Source organism: Monodon monoceros, unplaced genomic scaffold (genome assembly GCF_005190385.1).
Source record: "Monodon monoceros isolate NGI ecotype Baffin Bay Population unplaced genomic scaffold, NGI_Narwhal_1 Super_Scaffold_12, whole genome shotgun sequence".
NCBI classification, from domain to species: domain Eukaryota; kingdom Metazoa; phylum Chordata; class Mammalia; order Artiodactyla; family Monodontidae; genus Monodon; species Monodon monoceros.
In genome coordinates, this window is record NW_021703768.1 from 163,116,968 (window position 1) to 163,139,267 (window position 22,300).

The 22,300-nt window shown below is 57.2% G+C and overlaps 1 protein-coding gene across 1 annotated transcript in view; it reads left to right on the forward strand.

Annotated features, from left to right (window-relative positions):
- Nucleotides 1–736: 736 nt before the first annotated feature.
- CARM1 (coactivator associated arginine methyltransferase 1) overlaps nt 737–22,300 on the forward strand; it is a 40,488-nt gene continuing 18,924 nt past the window's right edge. The window contains exons 1-4 of the mRNA XM_029216872.1: nt 737–973; nt 12,123–12,219; nt 17,072–17,260; nt 17,778–17,931. Coding sequence (XP_029072705.1) covers nt 759–973; nt 12,123–12,219; nt 17,072–17,260; nt 17,778–17,931 — 655 coding nt within the window. The 5' untranslated portion in view covers nt 737–758. The remainder of the gene's footprint in view (nt 974–12,122; nt 12,220–17,071; nt 17,261–17,777; nt 17,932–22,300) is intronic.

Here is a 22,300-nt window from a genome sequence, read left to right on the forward strand (position 1 = left end):
GGAGCCGGATCTAAGATGGCAGGAACGGCGGCGGCGGCGGCGGCGGGGCCGGGCGTGGGCGGCGCAGGGGCGGCCGGCCCGGGTGTCACGGGGCCCTGCGGGGCAGTGTCCGTGTTCCCCGGCGCCCGCCTCCTCACCATCGGCGACGCGAACGGCGAGATCCAGCGGCACGCGGAGCAGCAGGCGCTGCGCCTCGAGGTGCGCGCCGGTCCGGACGCGGCGGGCATCGCCCTCTACAGCCGTGAGTGCGGGGCCCCAGGGCCGGGCCGAGGGCCGGGCTGCGCGCGGGGGCTGCGCACGAGGCCGGACGGGCGGGGGGCCCGGGGTGGACCGGACGCAGCCGCGGTGAGGGGACCGGGGTCCCGAGGGTGAGGGGCCCTGATCCTTGGGGGCCTGGTATGGGCTCCGTGGGGCCGGGTCGAGGGAGCTGGATGTGAGGGGCCCCCGAGTGAGGGGTGTGGAGGAACGGTGTCAAAGGGGCAGAAAGAGAAAAGAGGGCGTGAGTGGTGGCCAGAGGTGAGGTGCCCCGAGCGGGAAATGGGGGAGTAGTGAGGGCCCTGAGATTGGGAGGGGGTGGGCAGGAAGTGGGGGGCCGAGAGTGCAAAGTAAGAATTCGGAGGAAGCCGGGGGTGGGGGCGGCTGGGTGGGAGGGGAGGGGGCCTGGGCGTGGGAGAGGTGGGAGTCTGTGGGCGGGTGTGGCCGCTCTAGCAGGGAGGAGGGAGGGGTGTGGGCAGCCTCTGGCTATCTCAGGGGACCCTATGGACTGCCAAGGACGGTTGAAAAGTGGTGCCCAGTCTGGGGGGACCTGGAGCACCCTGTGCCACTCATCTGGAGGGCTTGGCCTTCCGGATCCCCGAGTGGGAAACTTCTGGGTCTGGGGAGAGGGGTCCTGCGAGGGTGGTGCGAGCTGCTGTGTGTGCGCCTCGTGGAAACGTGGACGGGGAGGGCCCCTATCTGGATGCCCAGCTCCGAAGTAAGAGGTAACACGGACTCCTCCCTGGCCACGGTCTTCCGATCTTCCTTTCTGGGGATGTGAGAAGCTGGTTACATTTTCTGAAGCTAGTTTCAAAACTGACATTAAGGTGGAAAAAAAAATCACAAATGTGTTTGCCAAGGACCTCGCGTCTTTGTAGTTCATCCTTTTTCTTTCTCTTGTTACTCTTTCTTATCAGTTCTCTCCGGTCACGATTCCTCCTTCACATTTTTTAAAAAATTAATTAATTAATTAATTGTTGGTAGTGTTGGGTCTTCATTGCTACGCATGGGGTTGCTCTAGTTGTGGTGAGCGGGGGCTACTCTTAGTTTCGGTGCGCGGGCTTCTCATTGCGGTGGCTTCTCGTTGCAGAGCGCTGGGCTCTAGGCGCGCGGGCTTCAGTAGTTGTGGCACGTGGGCTCAGCAGTTGTGGCTCGCCGACTCTAGAGCACAGGCTCAGTAGTTGTAGCGCACGGGCTTAGTTGCTCCTCGGCATGTGGGATCTTCCCAGACCAGGGATCGAACCCGTGTCCCTCGCATTGGCAGGCAGATTCTTAACCACCGCACCACCAGGGAAGTACCTCCTCCTTCACATTTTGTTATTCTGTTACACTCAGCTTGGTCTCTCCGGGTTTCTTGCACTGATGCTCTGTGGAGTCACTGAGGGAGCCTCTCCTGGCTTTGGCCTGTGTGAGTTTTTTGCCACTTCGGGAACGGGGATTTTCTGAAGAGAAGTGTGTGGAGCAGTTGGTTCCCACACAGGATTCTCTCCACACCTCAACTTGGAAACCCCAAAATAAAGGAGCTGTGCGTCTGTCCCCAGCGTCGCACCTCTTTTTGTTGGGGCAGAGCTGGGTCTTCTTGGATCAGATGAGGAGAAAGAAGGGTATCCTCGGTGGGCATCGGAGCTCAGGACAGACACTTAAGCTCAGCAGGATCCCCCAGATCACAAGCATGGCCATTCATTCAACACGCATTAATGGGATACAGAACAAAGAAGGGCAGTGTTTCTCAAACTAGGGTTCCAGGGCTGATCCGCAAAGGAGTTCCAGGGGAGGTGGTTTATCTTTGGTAAATAAACTTGATTTTAGAACAGTTTTAGATTGATAGAATTACTAGGAAGATAATACAGAGCGTTCTCATATACACTACACATAGTCTCCTCTCTTTACATGTTTCTCCAGGAGAGTTTTTACTTTTGTGTTTTTGTTTTGTGGATCTACTTGGAATTGTTACTAGTTACAAAGGGAACACTTCCCTTTTTAGAGGTCATTCATAACTGAAGCGATCGTCAAGAGGAGAAAGTCCATGTTTCTCAAACTGAGAGCCTCAGTCTGAAATTATTTCAGACCCCTGATGATAAAGTCTCATAGGTCTGAAATAATTTTTTCCTCTTTAGGCTCAAGTAACATTAGTGTGAGGTATTAGTGTAAAAGTATGGGTTCTGGAGTTGGCCAAAGCTGGTTGTATTAGTTTTCCAGCGTTGCCGTAACAAACTTGGTGGCTTAAACCAACGGGAATGTATTCTCTCATAGTTCATGGGCAGAAGTCCAAAATCAAGGTGTCGGCTGGGCCACACTCGCTCCACAGGCTCTAGAGGAGGATCCTTTCTTGCCTCTTCCAGCTTCCAGTGACTCCAGGCGTTGGTTGGCTGGAGGCCACAGAAATCCAGTCTCTGCCTCTGTCTTCACATGGCTGTTCCCCTGTGTCTCTGTGCCTTTTCCTGTAAGGTCACCTGTTGCTGGATTTAGGGCTCACCCTAAATCCATTATCTTAGATCCTTAATTATGTCTGTAAAGACCCTTTTTCTAAGTAAAGTCATATCCACAGGTTCCGGGGGTTAGGGCTTGGACATATTTTGGGGGGCATCCACTACGTGGGCTAGACTGGTGCCCTGAGGGTAGTTGTGGGTCTCTGTGCCTCAGTTTCCTCGACGGTAGAATGGAGGTGATGACAGGACTGTGGCACAGCGTGTTTGCTCTATGAACGAACACTTCTTCTTTGGAGGCAGCACCTGCTCCGGTAAAGGCCTGGTGATGGCCTCAGAGTTGGTCGGGTTACTGCTCAGGGCGGGGCAGCCCTGGTTCCTGAGCCAGCTCCGCCTGGGGAGCACGGGCCTCCGGGGAAGAACTTCTCAGAAGTCTGCCGGGGGAGTGCAAAGTCCTGGATCAGAGATCAGGCCCGGCCTGCTGGGTGTGGAGGGCTGGCTGACGGTCCCCTGGAAAAAGGCAGAGATGGTCCAGCCACTGGGGGGACTTAGGGGTGAACCACGCTGCTGCTGGGAGCTTTAGGCTTTCTCTCGGGATGAACTTCGTCCCTGGCTTCAGCATTTCCCAACCTGGACCCTTCTGGGACCCGAATGCTTTGGCCAGGTGAGAAGGCTTCAGGAACCCTGTTGCGCTCACCTGTCCCTCGTGAGGGGAGGTCTTGCGAGCCACTGGTGATTCCAGATCCCGGGCATTCGCCTCTGTGGGTGGAACTGGGGTGGGAGCGGGTGGGCGGTCGACCGAGACATCCGCCCGAATCTCCCAGTGTCTCACATCTGGGAGCTGAGGGTCCTGAACGTGGAGTGTGACTGGTGTGAGTCACCAGCTACGCGGCCTTGAACTAGCCATTTCACCTGTAGCAGCCCTGTAGCGACACCTGTACACGTCTTCCGTTTCCTCACCTGCGATGGGAATAGTGCCACTGGGGGCCCGGGCATGCGGGGGAGGTGCAGCACGGGGTTGTGGAGCAGGGTGTCGGCGGTGAAGGGTAGATCTGTCTATAGATGTTATCAGTGGTGATGCTACTGGCGTGGAATGGTGAAGAGCTGGCTTTTCTAGGAGGGAGTCCCTTATGCTGTGGGGCTGCCCAGCTGCCTTGCACCCCCAGCAGATGGGAGGGGGGCCCCTGGGCTGCCACCTCTGTCTCAGGCAGCAGGGCTGGGAGATGGGTGTGGGTAGCAGGACAGCCAGCCCCTTTCCTTGACGTTTGCCCCCTCCCTGTGGGAAAGAGGACAGCTGAGGAAGGTCCTGTCCCAGTCACCCTGCAGTGAATGGTGACCCTCCCCACCCCTTCTTTTTTTTTTTTTTTTTTTTGGCCTCGTGGCTTGCAGGATCTTAGTTCCCTGACCAGGGTTCGAACCCGGGCCCCCGGCAGTGAAAGTGCAGAGTCCTAACCTCTGGACCACCAGGGAATTCCCTCCCCATCCCTTCTTGCCACTTGATGTCACCCTGGCCCGCGTCCATGGGATTGGCTAAATGGCAATTACCGAAACTGGGCCGTTTTCCTTGGGCAGAGTTGCTGGCTTCCCGGGCCTTGAGGAAGCTTTGGCACAGGCTCTGGAGCCCTTGGACATGGGCTGCCATCCCCTTGCAGGGAGGCAGCTCCTCGGAAAGCCCATCCTGGGGCGGCGAGCAGAACAGACTCTCAGTTCCTCAGCCCCGTGGCGGCCTTTCTGGAGCTGACTGTGCTGCTTTTCTCTTTCGGTCCTCTGACCTGTCCCCGCTGCATTGGCTAGGAAGGGATGTATGGCAGGGCTGGCTCTGACGGGCTAAATTTCAGTTCGTGGGGGACGTGCCAGGGGTGGAAACCCCAGAGAAAAACCCTCTGTAAAAGCAAGGTGAAGCATGACCTGCTGTTCTGGAATCAGGACCCTGTGACTTCCTTCAGTCACCCTCCTGGTAGCCCACACCCCCGGTAGCTGCGGCAGGGGGGTGGTAGTGAGAGGGTTTGGAAGAGTTTGTCCTCCACCCAGCCTTGAGGACATTCAGTGTCAAGCTGGGGGGAAGACCCAGAAAGTTACACCAAAAGGCATTCACGTTTCAGTGGTGCCTGCTAGTTGCTGCTGGCTGCTGTCATTTATTGAGCACTTACTGTGTGCCAGGCCCTGCTTAAACCAGTGTTGACAGACCCAAATGCTTGACTTTGGGGGCAGCTGGGGAAAGGATAATAATATAAAGCAGGGCCTGTGGGCAAGCTATGGCCCGTGGACCAGATCGGGCCTGTGGCCAATTTTTTAACCGGTGACGGCTAAGGGCGGTTTGTACATTTTTTTAAAAATTAATTAAATAATTAATTTTTGGCTGTGTTGGGTCTTCGTTGCTGTGCCCGGGCTTTCTCTAATTGCGGCGAGCGGGGGCTACTCTTCGTTGCGGTGCGCGGGCTTCTCATTGAGGTGGCTTCTCTTGTTGCGGAACACGGGCTCTAGGCGTGCGGGCTCCAGTAGTTGTGGTGCACGGGCTCAGTAGTTGTGGTGCATGGGCTCAGTAGTTCGTGGGCTCAGTAGTTGTGTCTTGCGGGCTGTAGAGCGCAGGCTCAGTAGTTGTGGTGCACGGGCTTAGTCGCTCCGTGGCATGTGGGATCTTCCCGGACCAGGGCTCGAACCCATGTCCCCTGCATTGGCAGGCGGATTCTTTTTTTTTTTTTTTTTTTTGCGGTATGCGGGCCTCTCACTGTTGTGGCCTCTCCCGTTGCGGAGCACAGGCTCTGGACACACAGGCTCAGCAGCCATGGCTCACAGGCCCAGCTGCTCCGCGGCATGTGGGATCTTCCCGGACCGGGGCACGAACCCATGTCCCCTGCATCGGCAGGTGGACTCTCAACCACTGCGCCACCAGGGAAGCCCGCAGGAGGATTCTTAACCACTGAGCCACCAGGGAAGTCCCGGTTTGCACATTTTTGAAGTGTTGATTAAAAAGAAAAAAAACAACCCAAGGAAGAATATTCAACCAAGACCATAGAGTCCTGCAAAACCTAAGATGTTTACTTACTGGCCCATGACAGAAAAAGCTTGCACACCCCTGGGATAAATGAATGAAACAGGCAGGAGGAGGGGGGACTTGGGGACTCAGCCCCAGCCAGGGTTGGCAGATCTGCCACAGCTTAAGAGAAACTGAAAAGCCCTTCTTTGTGTAGGTCTGTTTGTTTTGATTGTGAAGTGTCCTGATTGCTCAGGCCAGATAGAGTACACTTTCTGGACTGTGTGGGTCAGTTAGACTAATAGGTGTGGCCCTTGCTGTGTGTTACCACTGGTCTTTAGAACAGTTCTGGGAGGTCGGCACACCACTCCCATTTTACTGCTGGAAAAGCAGGGGTGAAAGGGCTTGACCAAATAACATGGCTGGCAGGCAGCAGAGCTGGCTTTGGAGTTCACGGCTGTTGGACCCTCTGCTCACTGCAGAGTGGTTCAGTGGAAAGGGGTGGTCAGGATTCAGTTTATCTGTGCATAACAGAAACCCAAAGTGGCAATGGCTTAAACAAGATGGCAATTCATTTCTTGTGCTTTCGTCCTGAAGCCTTGGAGGTTGGCAGACCAGGGCTGGTGTGGAAGCTCTGCTCCAGGACGTCCTTGGACCCAGGTCCTTCCAGCTAACCCCTCTCCCACATCCGGGGTTTGGGTCTTGTCATCATGGATCAACATGGCGGCTGGAGTCCAGCTATTACACCCTGGTTTTCAGACAGCAGGATAAAGAAAGGGACAAAGGATGCCAAGAGCATTGCCAGGTGTCTGTTAGGGAAGGTTCCCAGGGCCGTGCTTCTGCTTGCATCCCATTGGCTAGAATGCAGTCACATGGCCACCACTAGCTGCAAGGGAGCCTGGGAAATGTAGTCTTTAGTCTGAGCAGCCCTGTACTCAGCTAATTTCAGGGTTTCTCTTTCAGTGGGAGAAAGGGGAAACAGACATTGGGAGACAGTCACCTTGGCCACAGTAGGTAGGATGTGGATGTAGCCACCAGCGTTGGGAAGGATACTCCTGGATTGTGGAAAGATGCTCAAGTGGGGGGTGGGGACAGTAGTCTGGTGTGGAGCAAAAGGGTCCCTTGGAGGAGCTAAAGGATGGGTAACAAGGTTGGGCCCAGGTCACTTTCCCCGAGTAACAGGGCCTTTTCCTTTATGCGGTCAGGAGCGGCCTGCCATTTTTCACGGGGGCCTAACATGATAAGAATGGTATTTCTGAAGATTGCTCTGGCAGCAGGTTACGCTGTAGACGGGAGCAAGGAGAGAGAAGCCTGCAGAAGCTTCCAGGCGAGAGAATGCAACAGAAATGTAACCGAATAGTTTCACCTTAGTCTGCCCCTGAAGCGTGTCAGAGGCCAGGAATCATGTTATGGAACAAAAGGTGAATTCTGCCCAGGGCAAAGGCAAAGGGCAGATGGCAGAGGCCATGACCCATGGCCAGGGGTCGTGAGTGACCTGCCTGCAGGGTTAGCTCCACTGTGTGGTTAAAAGGAGACTCCCAGTATTTTAAAAATCAGAGGATTTCACATCAAAATCTGGCTTTGTACTTCTGAAAAAGCAGAAAGGCTGGCAGTCCTGGGCCTTCACACCCCGAGGCTGAGTTGGATGGCAGCGCTGCCTTCAGAAGGGGCAGGCACCCCACACGGCTAGAATCCCTTCCCTGCTTGCTGCTGCCCAGCACAGGCCTCGCACCAGGAGCCATTTGCCCTCTCACTCGCAGCGCTCTGTCTCCTTTCTTTTCTTTTTTTTAAATTTCATTTCTGGCTGCATTGGGTCTTTGTTGCTGTGTGCAGGCTTTCTCTAGTTGCGGTGAGTGGGGGCTACTCTTCGTTGCGGTGCGTGGGCTTCTCATTGCAGTGGCTTCTCTTGCTGTGGAGCACGGGCTCAAGGCATGCAGACTCAGTAGTTGTGGCTCATGGGCTCTAGAGCGCAGGCTCAGTAGTTGTGGTGCATGGGTTTAGTTGCTCTGCGGGATGTGGGATCTGTGCAGTGGTTTGTTTCTTAAAATAGAGAGGCATTTCTCTGAACCCAGGTTTCCATCGGGGGTGGGAAAATGTTTATTACCCTTAGCCCACACCCTTCTTCGTCCCCCATCCCTTTCTCTAGGCGGCTGAGTTGGAGCCCCGTGGAGCTGGGGGCTGTTACCCCAGTCCAAGTTGACCTGGCTTCCAGTCCCGAGCCCTGCCCACTGCCCACCTCCGAAGCCCCTCCCCTTCCTCACCTCTCCCTGCACCTGTGTAGCCCACAGGCCCTCACTGGCAATTTGGAAGTCTAAAAGGTATGAAAACCTAACTTCTTACTCATTTGACAGCAAGCTCTAACCTGACCCAAACTGGGGCACAATTCCCCCCTGAGCTGCCACGTGGGGCTCCCGGTAATCTCTGGGTATCCAGTTTAGAATGATGGTTCCCGCTTTTGGCTGCAAGACTGTGCTCGGTTCTGGACGTTTCCTATAGTTTGCTGGGGATAATCCACGTTATCTGAACCTTGTTAGCTTTCTTCAGATCTGAAGAGTTTGTAATCTGAAACACCGGGCCGCACGTGTTTCAGGCAGGGACTAAGGGCCTGGCGCGGTACCCCCGTTGGGGTTGCTTGGGCCCATGCGTGAGATCACAGGTGGAAAGTGGCCGGCGTCGTGAGCGGCACCTGGCAGGAAGCTCAGGCGTTAGGTGTGGGGGCCTGCGTGAGGTGGGCGTGCAGGGCCTTTTGGCAGAAGGAGGAGTATGGTGTGAACTCAGGTGACTCTGTGCTGCCTTCTGGGAGCAGGTCATATCTAGCAGAATGGGGGAGGCAAGAGAACCCTTGGCGGCAGGTGAGGCTCCTTGCCTGGGGAGCCTGAGGAGGCACCTGAGGAGGTGGTGAGTTTGCCAGGACGTCGGGAGAAATACCCATCCCAGATGGGGGGAGGGGGGGTTGGAGGGCCAGACCTGGGCCAGACTTGGCTGCTCCCATGGAAAGTGGAGGCTGGGAGGGGCTTCAGGCAGCTCAGAGCTGAGACTCTGAACCCGAAGTCCTTGGATGGCCCCTGGGAGGGGGTTGTCCCATGATCCCTTGAAATTATATGCCGCTTGCATAAGGGTAGAGGAACAAGAGTCCATAGCTGGGACCTTAGAGGAGCCTCGCCGGAGGCAACACTTCTAAAATGCCTATTAGGTCTGTGTGCTCCTGGTAGACTGTGGCTGTGACACTGCGGTTGGTTCTCTGGGCATTTTTGCCGGGAGAGGCTCCCCTGCTTTTGATCCTCCTCAGAGGGATCTGTGACCCAAGAAAGGCTGACAGCCACTGAGTTCAGCAGCGGATAGGGGAGTGAAGTGGATGCCCCTGGCTTGTAAGGGATGGTCAGTGGGAGAAGTGGTGTGTGTGTGCGTGTGTGTGTGTGTGCGTGTGTGTGTCCCGTCCTCAGACAGGGAGTGACTTTGAAAGGCAGGAATGCCAAGGGCAGGTCACTGGATTTCAGGAGGGGCAGCCCCATCCGAGGGCTGGGGTGGGGGAGGGAACCCAGGCAGATGGCAGGTCTGGGGAAGGCTGGGTGGAGAGTGGGAGAGCGACCCAGGACAGCAGGGCCCACCAGCAGTTCTCTGAAAATGGGGAGATCTGAACTTTCATTCTTTCAACCAGAAACGTATTCAGAGTGGACTTGCTGTCGCATTGTGGTCGTTACCATTTGTCTAACTTTAAACAGCGAAACTTTACTGAGCATCCATTGTGTGCCAGGTTCTGTTTTAGGAGCTGGGGTTAAGCACGTGGGCCCACACTTGTGGGTCTTGGGGTGTGTGTGTGTGACAGGCATTAAGTCAGCAGGCACCCGCTAGTGGTCAGCGCCTTGGAGGAGGTAAAACGTACTGAGGCTTGAGAGTGCTTGGGGAGGGGCTGCTCAAAGTGAGGGGCAGGAAGGGGTTGGTCACAGATGGTCCCTGCTCAAAATGGGGCATTAACACCACCAGGAGAAGCGCAGGTGAGGCAGTGCCTCACCATCGGCGTGACTGCTCTGTGCCTCAGTTTCCTCAGCTGTAAAACGGGAATCTTGGTAGCCTCTACCTTGGACGGTTGTTATGAGTTGTGAGCTAATAGAAGTAAAGTGCTTAAAATAGTGTCTGCTACTCAGCAGGTGGGAAGAGCTGCTGGGGAGTGAGCCTGTGGGCCCGCATGGCCAAGGACAGCCGGGGGCCAGTGTGGCTGGAGCAGAGTGCGTAGGGGGAGGGCCGGGCCCCAGCAAGGGGCTTGGCGTATATTCCCAGAGTGTTGGGGAGGGAAGCGACACCTGTGGTTGTGTCTGGGCTCAAGCCCAGTTCTGTCCCCTGTCCTTTCCTGGCAGGGTGATCCTGGGCGAATGACTCAGCCTCCCAGATCTCAGCTTCCTTGTCGGTGGGGAGGTTCCACTGAGGGGCTTGGCTGGTGCCAGGTGATCACCTGTGCCCGGACTGTAGGCACGCTCCTAGTTTCGGGGAGCAGAGAAAAGGCGGAGTAAGAACTCCTCTCATTGTTGTGGGGGGGAAGTGGCCCAGGAGCCAGTCTGAAGAGAATGGGGCAGGAGGCCACCAACCGGAGAGAGTTGAGGTGGGAAGGAGGCAAGTCCCAGGGCAGGGGGCAGTGGCTTAGCTGGGGTCTGCTGTATCTCTGGGTCAGTCCTGCTCTCCTGGGTCCCTGTCTCTCAGCCAGGCCAAGGGACAGGCCTGCTTTGCATTCCTGCGTTGGAATGCCCGCCCTTCTCCCTCCTGGTCTGCAGCAGTCCTCTCCAGAGTCAGAAGCAGCTGGAGGTCATGATTAGCATAGGCCGTGGAGCTTTATCTGACTTGACCTTGTGACCCTGGCCAAGTGACCCTAGTTCTCGCTCGTTTCTTCCTGGAGCATGGAGAGTGGTCTTGGGGGCTGGTATTAGCCCCGCACACACAGCAGGTGAATGACATGGTGTAAGATATCATTGGTCTCCTAAACCTGCTGTGTGGTCTGGAAGAGGTGATCGTGAAACCCCCAGACAGGTACAGGAGGAGCTGGGAAGGGCACAAGGAGGTGGCCTTGGAGATCCTGCCCAAGCCCCTCCAGGTCCCGAATGACTCACTTTGTGCGTTCACCCTCCTGTTTTCTCACTTCCGGGACTTGCTTGGGAAGCTTCAGGATTCGGGGTCCCAGGAACAGTGCAGGCCGGGGCTGTTGGCACCCTTCACGTCTGCCCGGAGAAACCATGGCACTTGCCCTGACGCTTGTTACGCTACACAGCTCCGACCTTTGGTTTAAGAACCCCGAGTCCCTGACTTCTCCCACACCCACCTCTTTTGTTCCCTGAAAACCAGTTCTGTGAAGGAAGTTGAGACCAGGCTTCACCCACGCCTGCAGGAGTTGGATATGGAGGCTCTGTGGCCCTCATGCGTCTCCCCTGGTGGTTATTCTTTAGATCACTTACTTTAATGGTTGTTTAATCAACACACACAGACGCCTGGGCCTTAGGTGCACTTGACAGTGTGTGCATCCATGTAACTGCCACCCAAAGCCAGACTTAGAACTTGTCCCCCGGCCTCTGGGTGGGTTTTGTTTGGTCAGGTGGGTCTGTCCCCTGACGCCAGGCAGTGCATACTTGAAAACAGGTCCAGACTGGTGGGGCGGGGCGGGGGGGCCGGCGGGTGTGCTCCGTCTCCTACCAACCCCCATTCCTTGCGTAGTGAGAGGAGAACCCCTTTGCTTCCCTCTTTTTTCTGTCTCTTTCAATTGATTCATCGCCCACAGCGTCGGTAAGAGCGGGTCTGAGCTGTTGTTTTCCTTTAAGATTGTTTGGTGTATTTGCTCCCCCGGGAATTGTGTTCCCGTGGCCGGGGTTCCTTTTGGCTGGATGTGTTACTCGTGTAACGGTTTTGTGTGTAGAAACCTGCCTGACAACACAGGAACTGGTGAGATTCTGGCGGGGTCGGCCGCAGGGACCCTGGCAGATCAGTGCTCTAATGAAAAAGGGATGCTCTTTTAATCCCCCCACAGGGGGCACGTGAGTAAATACAATCAAAGGTAGACTGGGGGGCGTCCTGCAGACCCAAGAGGGACATTCCAGGAGCTTGCCACATTCTTCCCTGAGCTGGAGGGGAAAGCAAAGGCAGGCTGGGGCTCCCAGACTTCTGTTGTGTGTCCCGAAGGCCACCTCCGCACAGCCTGGCTCTGCTCTGAGCCCTCTGTGTGACCGGAGGTTGGCGTCCCTAGTGATGGATGAGCCCTGGGTGGGGGATGCTGACGGGTCACATGGCCTTGACTCCCTTCCACCGCCACGCCACCCCCGTGCCCTGCCTATTGCCGCTTTGAGGCCCTACCGTGGCTGACGTGGGCTGAGCCCAAACATGCGGTGGGCGGGCGCCGTGCTAGGCACTTTACGTTCCTTGACTTGCCTCGCCGTCAGAACAGCCCCTTGGGGAGCCACCGGAGCCACAGCTCATCCCCGTTTCCTAAGGGAGGAAACTGAGGCACTCAGTGGTGGGCGGCAGTCGGATGCCAACCCAGCTTTGGCCCTGACGTCTCGACTCAGCCCTGCCACCCCTTGGGCGCAGGTGAGGAGTCAATGCCGTAAAGGAGAGGTAGCACCTGGCCCTTGTGGTTTCTGTCCTGTGTCGGGGCAGTGGCCCCGGTGGATTCTTCTGGAGCCCGAAGCCAGTCTTTCCTCATTCCTGCCTCGTTGCCGATTCCGTCATGGTGTCAGGCAGCCTCTGTCCCCTCTCGCCTGGGCCACATCTGGGGTCAACATCTGGTCAGGCAGCCTCGGGTGGGCGGGAAGGGGCCCTCCTACCTCAAACATCCTGTTCTCTGAGGCTGGAGGGGCTCCCGGAGCTCCGGGGGCCTGGCAGAGGCCCTTCCGGCAGCTGTGAGGCCCCAGGACATCCTGTTTGACCTTTTTCTTTGTCGATGGGCCCTCCACTGGGACTGCAAGTGGGCCTCAGCCCCCTGAGCTGGTTTCCTCCATCACTCCGCCGCTGAGGCTGCCTCTGCCTCGTCCTCCGGCCTCTTCCGGTTTGGCCTCCCTGGAGCCACCCTGATCTGAGGGTTGAGGCCCCTCAGCTGGCCAGAGGAGGGACATGTTTGAGTTCCCCAGACACCGACTGGCTCAGCTGCCTATGCTGGCGCAGCGTCCCCGGCAGCTGCGGGAGCCGGAGTGTGGAGCGTACCAGCTGCTCTGAGGGGGTCCTGCAGCTGCCCTTGACAGAGCTCGCCTGCCCACCTCCGTCCTCACGGAGCACTGCCAGCCCAGCTCCTGCTGGCACAGGTGGTGGCCGCCCTCAGTGATCCCTTCCAGCCCTAGGAGGCAGGCTCCATCAGGCTCAGGGGGATGGTGCCTGCCAGCCATGGTCAACCAGCCAGGCCTGGCTCTGCCCGGGCCCAGGGTCCATGTCCTTCCCAGGGCCTTGAGCGTGGTCCCCACAGCCCCCCAGGGCCAACTCTCCTCCCAGAGGCTGGGATGGGGTTCGGCTCTCTTTCATGAGCTGCTGAGTCCCCAGGCTGAGCCGCTTCCAGCATGTCAGTTCTCTGTGCCTTGGTTTCCCCTCTTGAAAGTGAGCTAAGTGTGCCCAGGCAGGTGGGTGGGAGCATTAGCTGAGCTACTGCACTGCGTTAGGTGTTTGCCTGGTACCACATATAGCAACAGCTTCAAAGTCATGGCCAGAGAAGAAAGGCCCAGCAGAGGAGGCCGGCAGCCCAGCGCATGGAGTGAGGGCCTGGGCTGCTGGTTTAGTTGCCTCCACCCCCCACCCCCCGCCCCCCCGCCCCCAGTTATCCGCTAAGCCCCTGTGCTTTCATGGGCCAAGGAACAGGCGCACATCTGCTGTTCCTTTTGTAGCTCACAAAGCCCAGGGCTGCAGGCTGATTAGCATGGAGGGGGCAGACATTTGCATGTAATGGCTCCCGCCCAGTCGGAGCCCCTAGTATTCTTTTCAAAAAAGCCAAGCCCTTTCTTTGGTCCTTCTTCTCTTGGGGTTGCCCTTCCGCACACCCCACAGTTAGACTCGTCTTTGGGCCCCTCCAGACCAGGCCTGCAGGACCAAAGCCTCCAACCCCTAAAGGCAGATATCGCCCCCCAGCCCCCATGGACCAGCCCTTTGAGAGGAGTCCCTGCCGACACCCCCTCCCCGGCCCCTGACCCCCTGAAGCCAGAGCTAACTTAGGAGGTTTGGGTGTCTCCAGTGCGGGGCCTCTTCTCCAGCCTGTGGTCAGCCCCACTGGAAGGCGGGGAGAGGTGACAAGGGGCGGGCCAGCAGAGGTGGGTGGCTATTATATTGTGAAATATTTTCGAAGAATGAAGGAGAATACAGCCAACACCAAGAGCAGTCACTGCCACCTTAAGAGATAAAACGTTGCCCATAGAGCAAAGGGCCCCCTAACTTGTCTCCTCCCAGGGAGGTAACCTCCTGTTCAGCCAACACCGGTGGTCAGCCTTCACAAGAGGCCACTTTGACGTGGCCTAAAGACCCAACCTGGCACCTTTGAAACCTAGGAGCAAGACTTTTCCAATCACGGTATGAAGCTGGTGCCTCTCAGCCTCGGCCAGATGGCTGCTCTGGGTCTGAGTGGCCTGCACCAAGCCTGGCTGGGTGCCCAGTCGGGCTGGTCCAGTGGCCAGATGCCTGGTCTGGGCCCAGTGTGGCCTTGTGTCCAGAATTCTCTCTGGGATTCCTTCTCTCCAGTCTTTGCGTCTGGTCAGAGTGCCATGGGGCTGTGGGGCCCCGAGGTGGATGTTTTGTGCTCAGAACCCCTGCTATGTGCCTGTGGGTCTTGGGCTGGGCACAGGGTGTGTTGGTCCTGATGACGGTGCTGAGCGATGCATTATTATTTTATTTTCCTCGACCTGGGGGGGGTGGAGCCCCAGGTGGCAGAGCCCAGATTCGAAGCTGGGTCTAACGAACTCCAAAGCTGGAGTTCTGGGATCTGCACGTGCCGTGGCCTCCCTGGCAGGGAGGCTTCAGGAAACCCAAGTCTCTAGTGGCCCCGGGCACCCCAGCCTGGCCCCGCCTGCTGCTTCTCCTCCATCACACCCAGTAAGGGGGGGAGGGTTGGGTGCAGGCCTGCGCTAGGCAAGACATCACCGGCTGAGAAGCCAGTGTCCTCCATCCTCCAGCCCTAGAGGTCACTTGGGTCACAGGACCTGAGGCTGCAGAGGAGGGATCAGAGCCATTCCCACTACCCTCCCCCCACACCAGCAGGGTCTGACCTGCTCACTTCGGAGAGGGCCCAGGCGACTTGAGTGGGCACCAGGCCTCCCCCGCTGTCATGATTGCCTTTTGTCTGCTTATCCTTCAGGAACGTGGTAGAAGAAATTCAAACCGCTCAGGAGGGTGTAACATGAAAAGCCCGTTTCTTCGTCCTGCCTGATCCTGGCCTGCCCCCCGCGCCGCCACTCGTCTTCTGGTGCGCCCTTGCTGCGCGGTGTTTCAGGCACAAACGGGCTTGCGTGCACACATCTCCCCAGGAACCCACTGGGCTCAAGGTTCTGCAGGTTTAAACCATGCAGTCATTTCGTGGTGTTTCTTTCTAGACAAGCCCCAGGCAGGCAGCACGCCTGGCCCCTCCCCCTCCCCGGCCCCCCTGCTCATTTTTGCACCTGTGGTGTGTGTGTATTTTACACCATCTGCCCCTAACAGTGCGGCTTGGTCATCTTAACATGTCAGCGTCTACAGACAGAAATCTATGCCTTTCCATTGGCTGTACCTTCTTTCACTCATTCAGTGGCTCTTTAGGTTTTTCTGCTGCTTTGGACAGTGCTGTTATCTAGGTGTATCTTTGCAGACATTCAGAAGTAGAACTGTAGGATAAGGCCCCGCAAGGGGACTTCTGGGTCAGAAGTCTTTGACAGAGATGCCCAGATGGGGGCTGGCCCAGTGCGCCGGGGTGCTTGGGGGAGGGGGTGGGATTCACCCCGGGACAGGGCCAGGCCAGAGGAGCCCAGGGTGACCTCATGGTCCTCAAATACCCCAGGGCTGGGCAGTGCGGCAGCAAGTGCTCTGAGCGTCTGCGAGGACAGCACTGGAGCAGCCGGCTTAGGTTACAGCCAGAGACGGAGGCCAAGCCGGGCTAGGATTCCCCGGGGTGGGATTCTCTTCCGAGACCGTAACCATGGCTGCTCCTGATTATGCAGTGCATAGGACACTTACTAATGCCTCCTTATCTCATGGAATCCTCACGGCAGGGAGGGTTTTATCCTCACTTCATCCCCATTGCACAGATGGGGCTCCTGAGGTTCGGGGTGAAGGCAGGTGGTGGGGCCCTCCAAGTGGGCTGTGTCCTCTCACCCTGCAGGCTGTGCCACGATCACCTTTGGACAGATGAGGAAGCTGAGGCCCGCAGTCACATCTGGAGGGCGGCACGGTTGGCCCTGAACCCAGGTCTCCCTGGATGCCCATTCATTTTGACCACTGCCCTCCTGGCCTTCCCTGCTGTGGAAGCGGGGCAGTGGGGCCTGGTGCCTCTGGAAGACGGGAGGCCCTTTGAGGAAGGCGAGCCCTGCATCCCCCCAGGGCCTGGCTCGGCTTGGATGTCGCCACCTAGGTAGCCTGTAATCTGTATTGCACAGGGCATCGTGTGTATCAGACCCCCGAGTCCCTCCAGCCCCTCTTACCCGGCCTTCTCACTGGTGTCGCCTGCCTCCCTGTGGTGCCCGGGAGCGTGGGAAGGCAGGGCCTGGCTGGCTTGTTCACTGCGGTACCCTCGTGCCCATGCTTGGCACCGAGCGGGCTGCAGGCCGAGCCACCCAGTGAGCCGATGGCCCTGAGCAGAGGGTGGGCCGAGGAGAGCACCCTGATTTCTCCACGCCTCGTCCTCCTCTTCACCCAACCCTCCTCTCTCCTGTGGAATATTTTCCTCTGGAAGGTGAACAGCCTGTGTTTTATTTGGCAGTAGGAGGTGATTTAATAAAAGACCTCACATATGGACAGGCGTCCCCCCACCCCCAAGTCTGCCAAGGTAAATAGCTTTAATTATGCCTTGCTTGTGGCTGTAATAGTTTTTCTGCTAGAAAGGCAAGGACTTGAAATGTGGCCCTTTTTTGTGTTTGTTGCTTTTCTTTTCCCCCTGAGCTGGTGGCTGCTCTCCCGTCTTGCCCTCCACCTCTCTGTTGTCCAAGAGGCAAAGAGACACTCTCATCTCACACGAGGATGGAAGGTTCTACGGGAGGAGAGAGCTTGACTCCAGGCATTTATCTCTATTCCACTGGGTCCCTCTGACACAGGTCTGTCCAGCCTGAAGGGCTCAAGGACCCCCTGCTTGTTCCAGAGCAAAGGGGAAGGGGAGAGAGGGCAGAGGTTACCGTGGGGCTGCCCAGTGCCCAGCATCTTCCAGTAGTTAAGTGACCTTCCCCAGGCCACACACGCCCTCGGCCTGGGCAAGTGGACCCCCATTCTGGCTGCCTCCTGCATGTAGGGAAGGGGCCCAGTCTCCCTGACCCCAGGCCCCGGGGTGGGGGCCGTGCAGGTCAGCATCCCCAGGTGCTGGGCTGGGCACTGGACCAGCCACGTGCAGAGCCCTGGATTCAATAAGGAGTCAGCCTACGATCAGGGCTCGTCCAGGAAGTGCTGGAGAACCTTCCTGGTCTTCCTCCACCTGGAGGAGGTAACAGGGATGCAGGGGAAGAGAGGCAGGGTGCCAGGGAGGGTCTGCGGAGCCACAGAGGCTGGAGAGAAGGCCTTCTGCCCATGGTCTGGAGGGTGGTGAGGTCAGTGTGGCTTGACGGGGCGGTGGAGGGGCTCTGTCGAGGTCGTCCGTGTTAGCAGGGGCTCACGAGCCCCATAAGGAGTTTGGACTTGTTCCAGAGGGCTCTGGGGAACCACTGAGGGGTGCAAGCAGGGAAGAGAACACAGCAAATCAGCCGCATTAGATGCTGTGACTGGGACATGACTGGAGGCTTAGCACGTCCCCCGGGGTCTTCTGGTCAGTGTCCCTGAGAGAGGATGCCTACCCCTCCCTGAGGCCGCCAGCTCTTTTGAGGCCCTCCTGGGTGCCGGGCCCCGCTTTGGGCCCAGGAGTGAGGGTGGGGAGCAGGGTGTTGCCTTCAGACCTGGGACCGGGGAGCCCCCGTGCCTCAGTGTCTGCCAGATTCTGCTGCCCTGGGTCCCACGGTGCTGTCCAGGGAACCGACTGGGAGGGACATCGGGTGGCGCTGTGCTGGCTGGGGGCAGGCAGCCTGTCCCCGAGAGCCGCCTGCTTCCCAGACTCCGTCGTCTCCTGCCGGGACGGCAGCTGCCCTCCAGCCCTGGCCCTCTCTCGGCACGGGGTCCCTCTGGGTACTGCCCGTGGCTCTGGGGGAGCCAGACTTCTGAGCCCCAGGTCCACCGGGGCCTCTCTCACCTCCGCCACAGTCTTCCTACAAATCGCCCGTCTTGCCTGGGAGCCTCTGCAACCTCTCTGGGCTGCAGCCAGGAAGTCCCAGTCGCCCCCATTCTCCCTGCTGGGCCCCTGCAAGGAAAAACACTGCGCCTGTGTGTGTCCCCTACTCTCAGCACTCACACTGAACACTTCTGATCCCCAGGTGTTGGGTAGGTGTCCCCACACACCCAGCAATTCTCCAACACCAGCCGGCTGTCTGGCAATTCAACTCAATTCTGAAACTGTCTACCTGGAGGTAGTGTCAGATCCCACAGGTTGAGGGCTCAGTCCTACAAGACTGTACACACCCCACTTCAGACGCCAGTTCCAAGTTCGGCTTGGGTCATCTGTGCTTCCCATCAACCTGCTATAAATCAGAGGTTCCTAGGACCTCTTCCTCAGGTTCGATTAATTTGCTCCCGCAGAGCTCAGGAAAACAGTTTACTTACTGGATGACTGGTTAATACAGAAAGATGCAACTCAGGAACAGCCAGATGGAAGAGCTGAACAGGGCGAGGCGTGTGGGAAGCAGTGCAGGGCTTCCGTGCCCTTTTCGGGGGCGCCAACCTCCCAGCACCTCCACCTGCTCACCAACCCGGAAGCTCTCCTGAACGCTGTCCTTTTGGGGTTTTTTGGAGGCTGAGGAGGGGGGTACTGAAAGTTCCAGCCCTCTAATTACTTGGTTGGTCCCCACATGGCTTTCTAAGTCCTATATCCTGGGGTGGTTGAAGGGGGCTTCACATGAATCATAAAAGACACCTCTATCGCTCTTATCACTTGGGAAACGCCAAGAGTTTTAGGAGCTCTGTACCAGGAACAAGGACCAAATAACATATGTATTATAGATCACCGTATTACCACCCCCCTTCCTCTCTGCTTTCCCACATGCTGTTTCCTCTCGCTGGAGCATTTGTTCCCAATCTCTTTCCCTGGCTGGTCAGGTGCCATCTCTAGCCTCCCACAGTGCCCCTGTGCCCCTGGCCTCAGTGCCCAGCACCTAGGGATCCTCGTCACTCTGGCCGCCCGGCTCTCCTCACCCCCTCTGGGATGGGGAGGGTGTCTCCTCTCACGCCACTGCCGGGTTTGTAATAAAGTTTTATTGGCACATAGCCATGTTCCTTTACATATTTTCTGCAGTGGGGTTGAGTCACAGTAGCAGAGATTAAATGGCCTGAAAAGCTGAAAGTATCTATTTTCTGGTCCTTTACAGAAAGAAGCCCAGAGGGGTGGTGTGCACACTGGCTAGGAGCACAGACCTGGAGCCATTCGGCTCAGCCCCTCGCCCTGTGACCTTGAGCGAGATACCTAACCTGTCTGAGCCCCCTTTTCTCATCGGAGCCAGTGGGGGTGGTAGCAGTAGATACAGGGGTGCTGTGAGGGGTCCGTGGATAGCGCAGGAACAGAGCCTGGCACCTGGGAAGTTATTACTCACAGTCTGGCCTCCCAGCCCCATCGTGGTCTCAGCAGGGTGTGAGTGGGTGGGTGCTGGGCCACGCCGCCTGTGGAAGCTCAGTGTTTGTGACTTGGTTATTCAAGGGCCTTGCTCCCCAGGGAGCAAGACAGGTGGGGTGGTTTTCCTAGCTCCCCCCCCTGCACCCTGAGCGCTGCATTGCCTGTGGATTTGTCCCTGGCTATTCCGGCCCCTCGTCCCCTGGCCCCAGAGCCTGGGCGGGACAGACTGCAGTGTGGTGGCTGGGAGGCCAGCCCGGGGTGGCAGGCCGGGTCCAGGAGCAGGGTGGACACGTTTGTGATGGCTGCGGCATGACTAATACTCCTTGGGCCGAGTTCGTTTCAAACCGTTCAGAGCCCGTCTTGGGTGAGCCTCTGCGGAGCCTGTTCACCGCTCAGCCCTCCCATCCCATCACTTCAGGGAAGAGGGAGACCGGCTCTGCCCTACCTGGCTGCGGGGGGGATCCCAGCACAGCCTCCTGGCCTGCAGCCCCCTTTGTGGTCGCCCCCAGTTAGAGCGACGCGGCAGTCTGCCAGCCCCTCTCCCGCTTCCTGTCCCCACCTCTCCGGGGCTGCGTACCTGCAACAGCCCCCGAATGTGCCGGCTGGTGTGACCAGGGTGGTGCTTTCTGGCTTCGTTTCTGGAGGCAGGGCACAGAGACCAGTTCTGTCTCTTGCACCACATGCCCACTGCTGGGTCTGGGCCCTGTGGGCTCCGGGCCCCTTTCCTGGGGGGAGAAGCCCTCTCCCAGGAACCCCTCCCCCAGGGCCCAGGAGGCAGGCTTCACCACCTGGCTGGGATAGGCCCAGCGCCACCACTTCTGCCCACTGTCCTGGGGGCCCCCTCCCAGTGAGGGGACGGGGAGGGGAACAGTGATGGACCAAAGGTGCAGAGCCCTGCCCACTGGGGACTGGGGCGCTGGGCGTGGCCATGGGAAGGGGCTGGGGAGGGGAGGTCCTTGACTGCCAGTCCGAGAGCTTGGACTTCTCCTGAGACTTTAAAAGAGGTAGGAGCCTGGTCCGGCTTTTTAAAATTATTTTTTGGTTTGTCATATATTTACCTAGCATCCCCTGTGTGCCAGGGACAGGCCTGTGGGTGTATAGCTGTGACTTATACAAAATGCTGGCACCATGGGCTTTGGTGGTCCCACCTGTGATGGGACAGTTCAGGTTGCCCTTAGCCCTGGCTTCCCTGGCCCGAGCCTCTGGATGCGGCCAAGCTTCCCTTAGCCACAGGTCCCTGTGGTCGCCTGCCTGGCGCCAGGTTGCAGGGGCTGCCTAGGGCAGCTGGTCGGGTTGCCAGGCTGCTTTGTAAACAGGCCCTCCCTGGTCTGCTCGCTGCCACACAGGAGTAGCTGACAGATCGGCTTTATTTTCTGCCCCAGGAGTGGGCATGGGTACCACGTCAAGGTTTCGGGTCCCTTCCTGAGACCCATTTATAGCTGGACTTGGGAGCACCTCGTCTTGGGTCCCCTGTGGGTGTGGCGTGGCTGTGAGCCCGGGGCTGGCCTCCCAATCCGCTCTTCCCTCCTGCCCGCTGTCAGGAGGCTGCCTGTGCCCTGCTCCCCCCTCCCTCCAGGAGGTGGCACCTGGCTCCAGAGGTGGGAGGTCATCTGGCAGAAACCCAGGCTGTGGCCCCAGGAGCCTCCTCCAGGCTGTGGCCCAGGCTTAGGGCTCACACTAAACAAGGGGAGAGCAAGGGGCCCAGCGGACACCCATAGGCCCTTCACATCCAGATTCACCCATTGGGAACATTTTTCTTGTTCTATTGAGATAAAATTCACATAGCATAAAACAATTGAGTTGCATTTAGTGTACTCACAGTATCAGGTAACCATCATCTCTATTTCCAAAATATTTTCATCATCCAAAGAGAAAAACCTTGTTTCCATTAAGCAGTCATTCCCCATTCTCCCACCCTCAGCCCCTGGCAACCACGAATTTTGCTTTCGGTCTCTATGAACTGACTGGTTCTGGATGTTCCATATATATGGGATCATATACCTGTGAGCTTTTATGTCTGGCTTCCGTCACTCAGCATAAAGTTTCCGAGGCTCATCCGTGGGTTGGGACCTTATTTCTTTTTATGGCTGAGTGATATCCCATTGTATGGATGGATCACATTTTGTTCATCCAGTCATCAGTTGATGGACATCTGAGTTGTTTCTACTTTTTGGCTGTTTTGAATAGTAACACTTTGAATATTTGCATCAAGTATTCATTTGAATACCAGCTTTCAATTCTTTGGGGTATATACCTAACGAGTGGGATCGCTGAGTCAAATGGTAATTCTGTGCGGCTGTACCATTTTAAGTTCCCACCAGCAGGGTCTGAGGGATTCAATTTCTTGCCAACACATGTTATTTCCCCCTTTTTTGTTTAAAATTACAGCCGTCCTGCTGGGTGTGCAGTGGTATCTAATTGTGGTTTTGAGTTGCAGGTCCCTGATGACTAATGATGACGTGCACCTTTTCACATGCTGGTCATTTGTATACCTTTGGAGAAACATCTCTTCAAGTCCTTTGCCCGTTTTTGAATTGGGTTATATTTTTGTTGTTAAGAGTTCTTTATATATTCTGGACAATAGATCCTTATCAGGTATATGATTTGTAAATATCTTCTTCCATTCTGTAGGTTGTCGTTTCGCTTTTTTTTGTGTGTGTGTGGTATGTGGGCCTCTCACTGTTGTGGCCTCTCCCATTGCGGAACACAGGCTCCGGACGCGCAGGCTCAGCGGCCATGGCTCATGGACCCAGCCGCTCCGCGGCATGTGGGATCTTCCCGGATCGGGGCACGAACCTGTGTCCCCTGCATCGGCAGGCGGACTCTCAACCACTG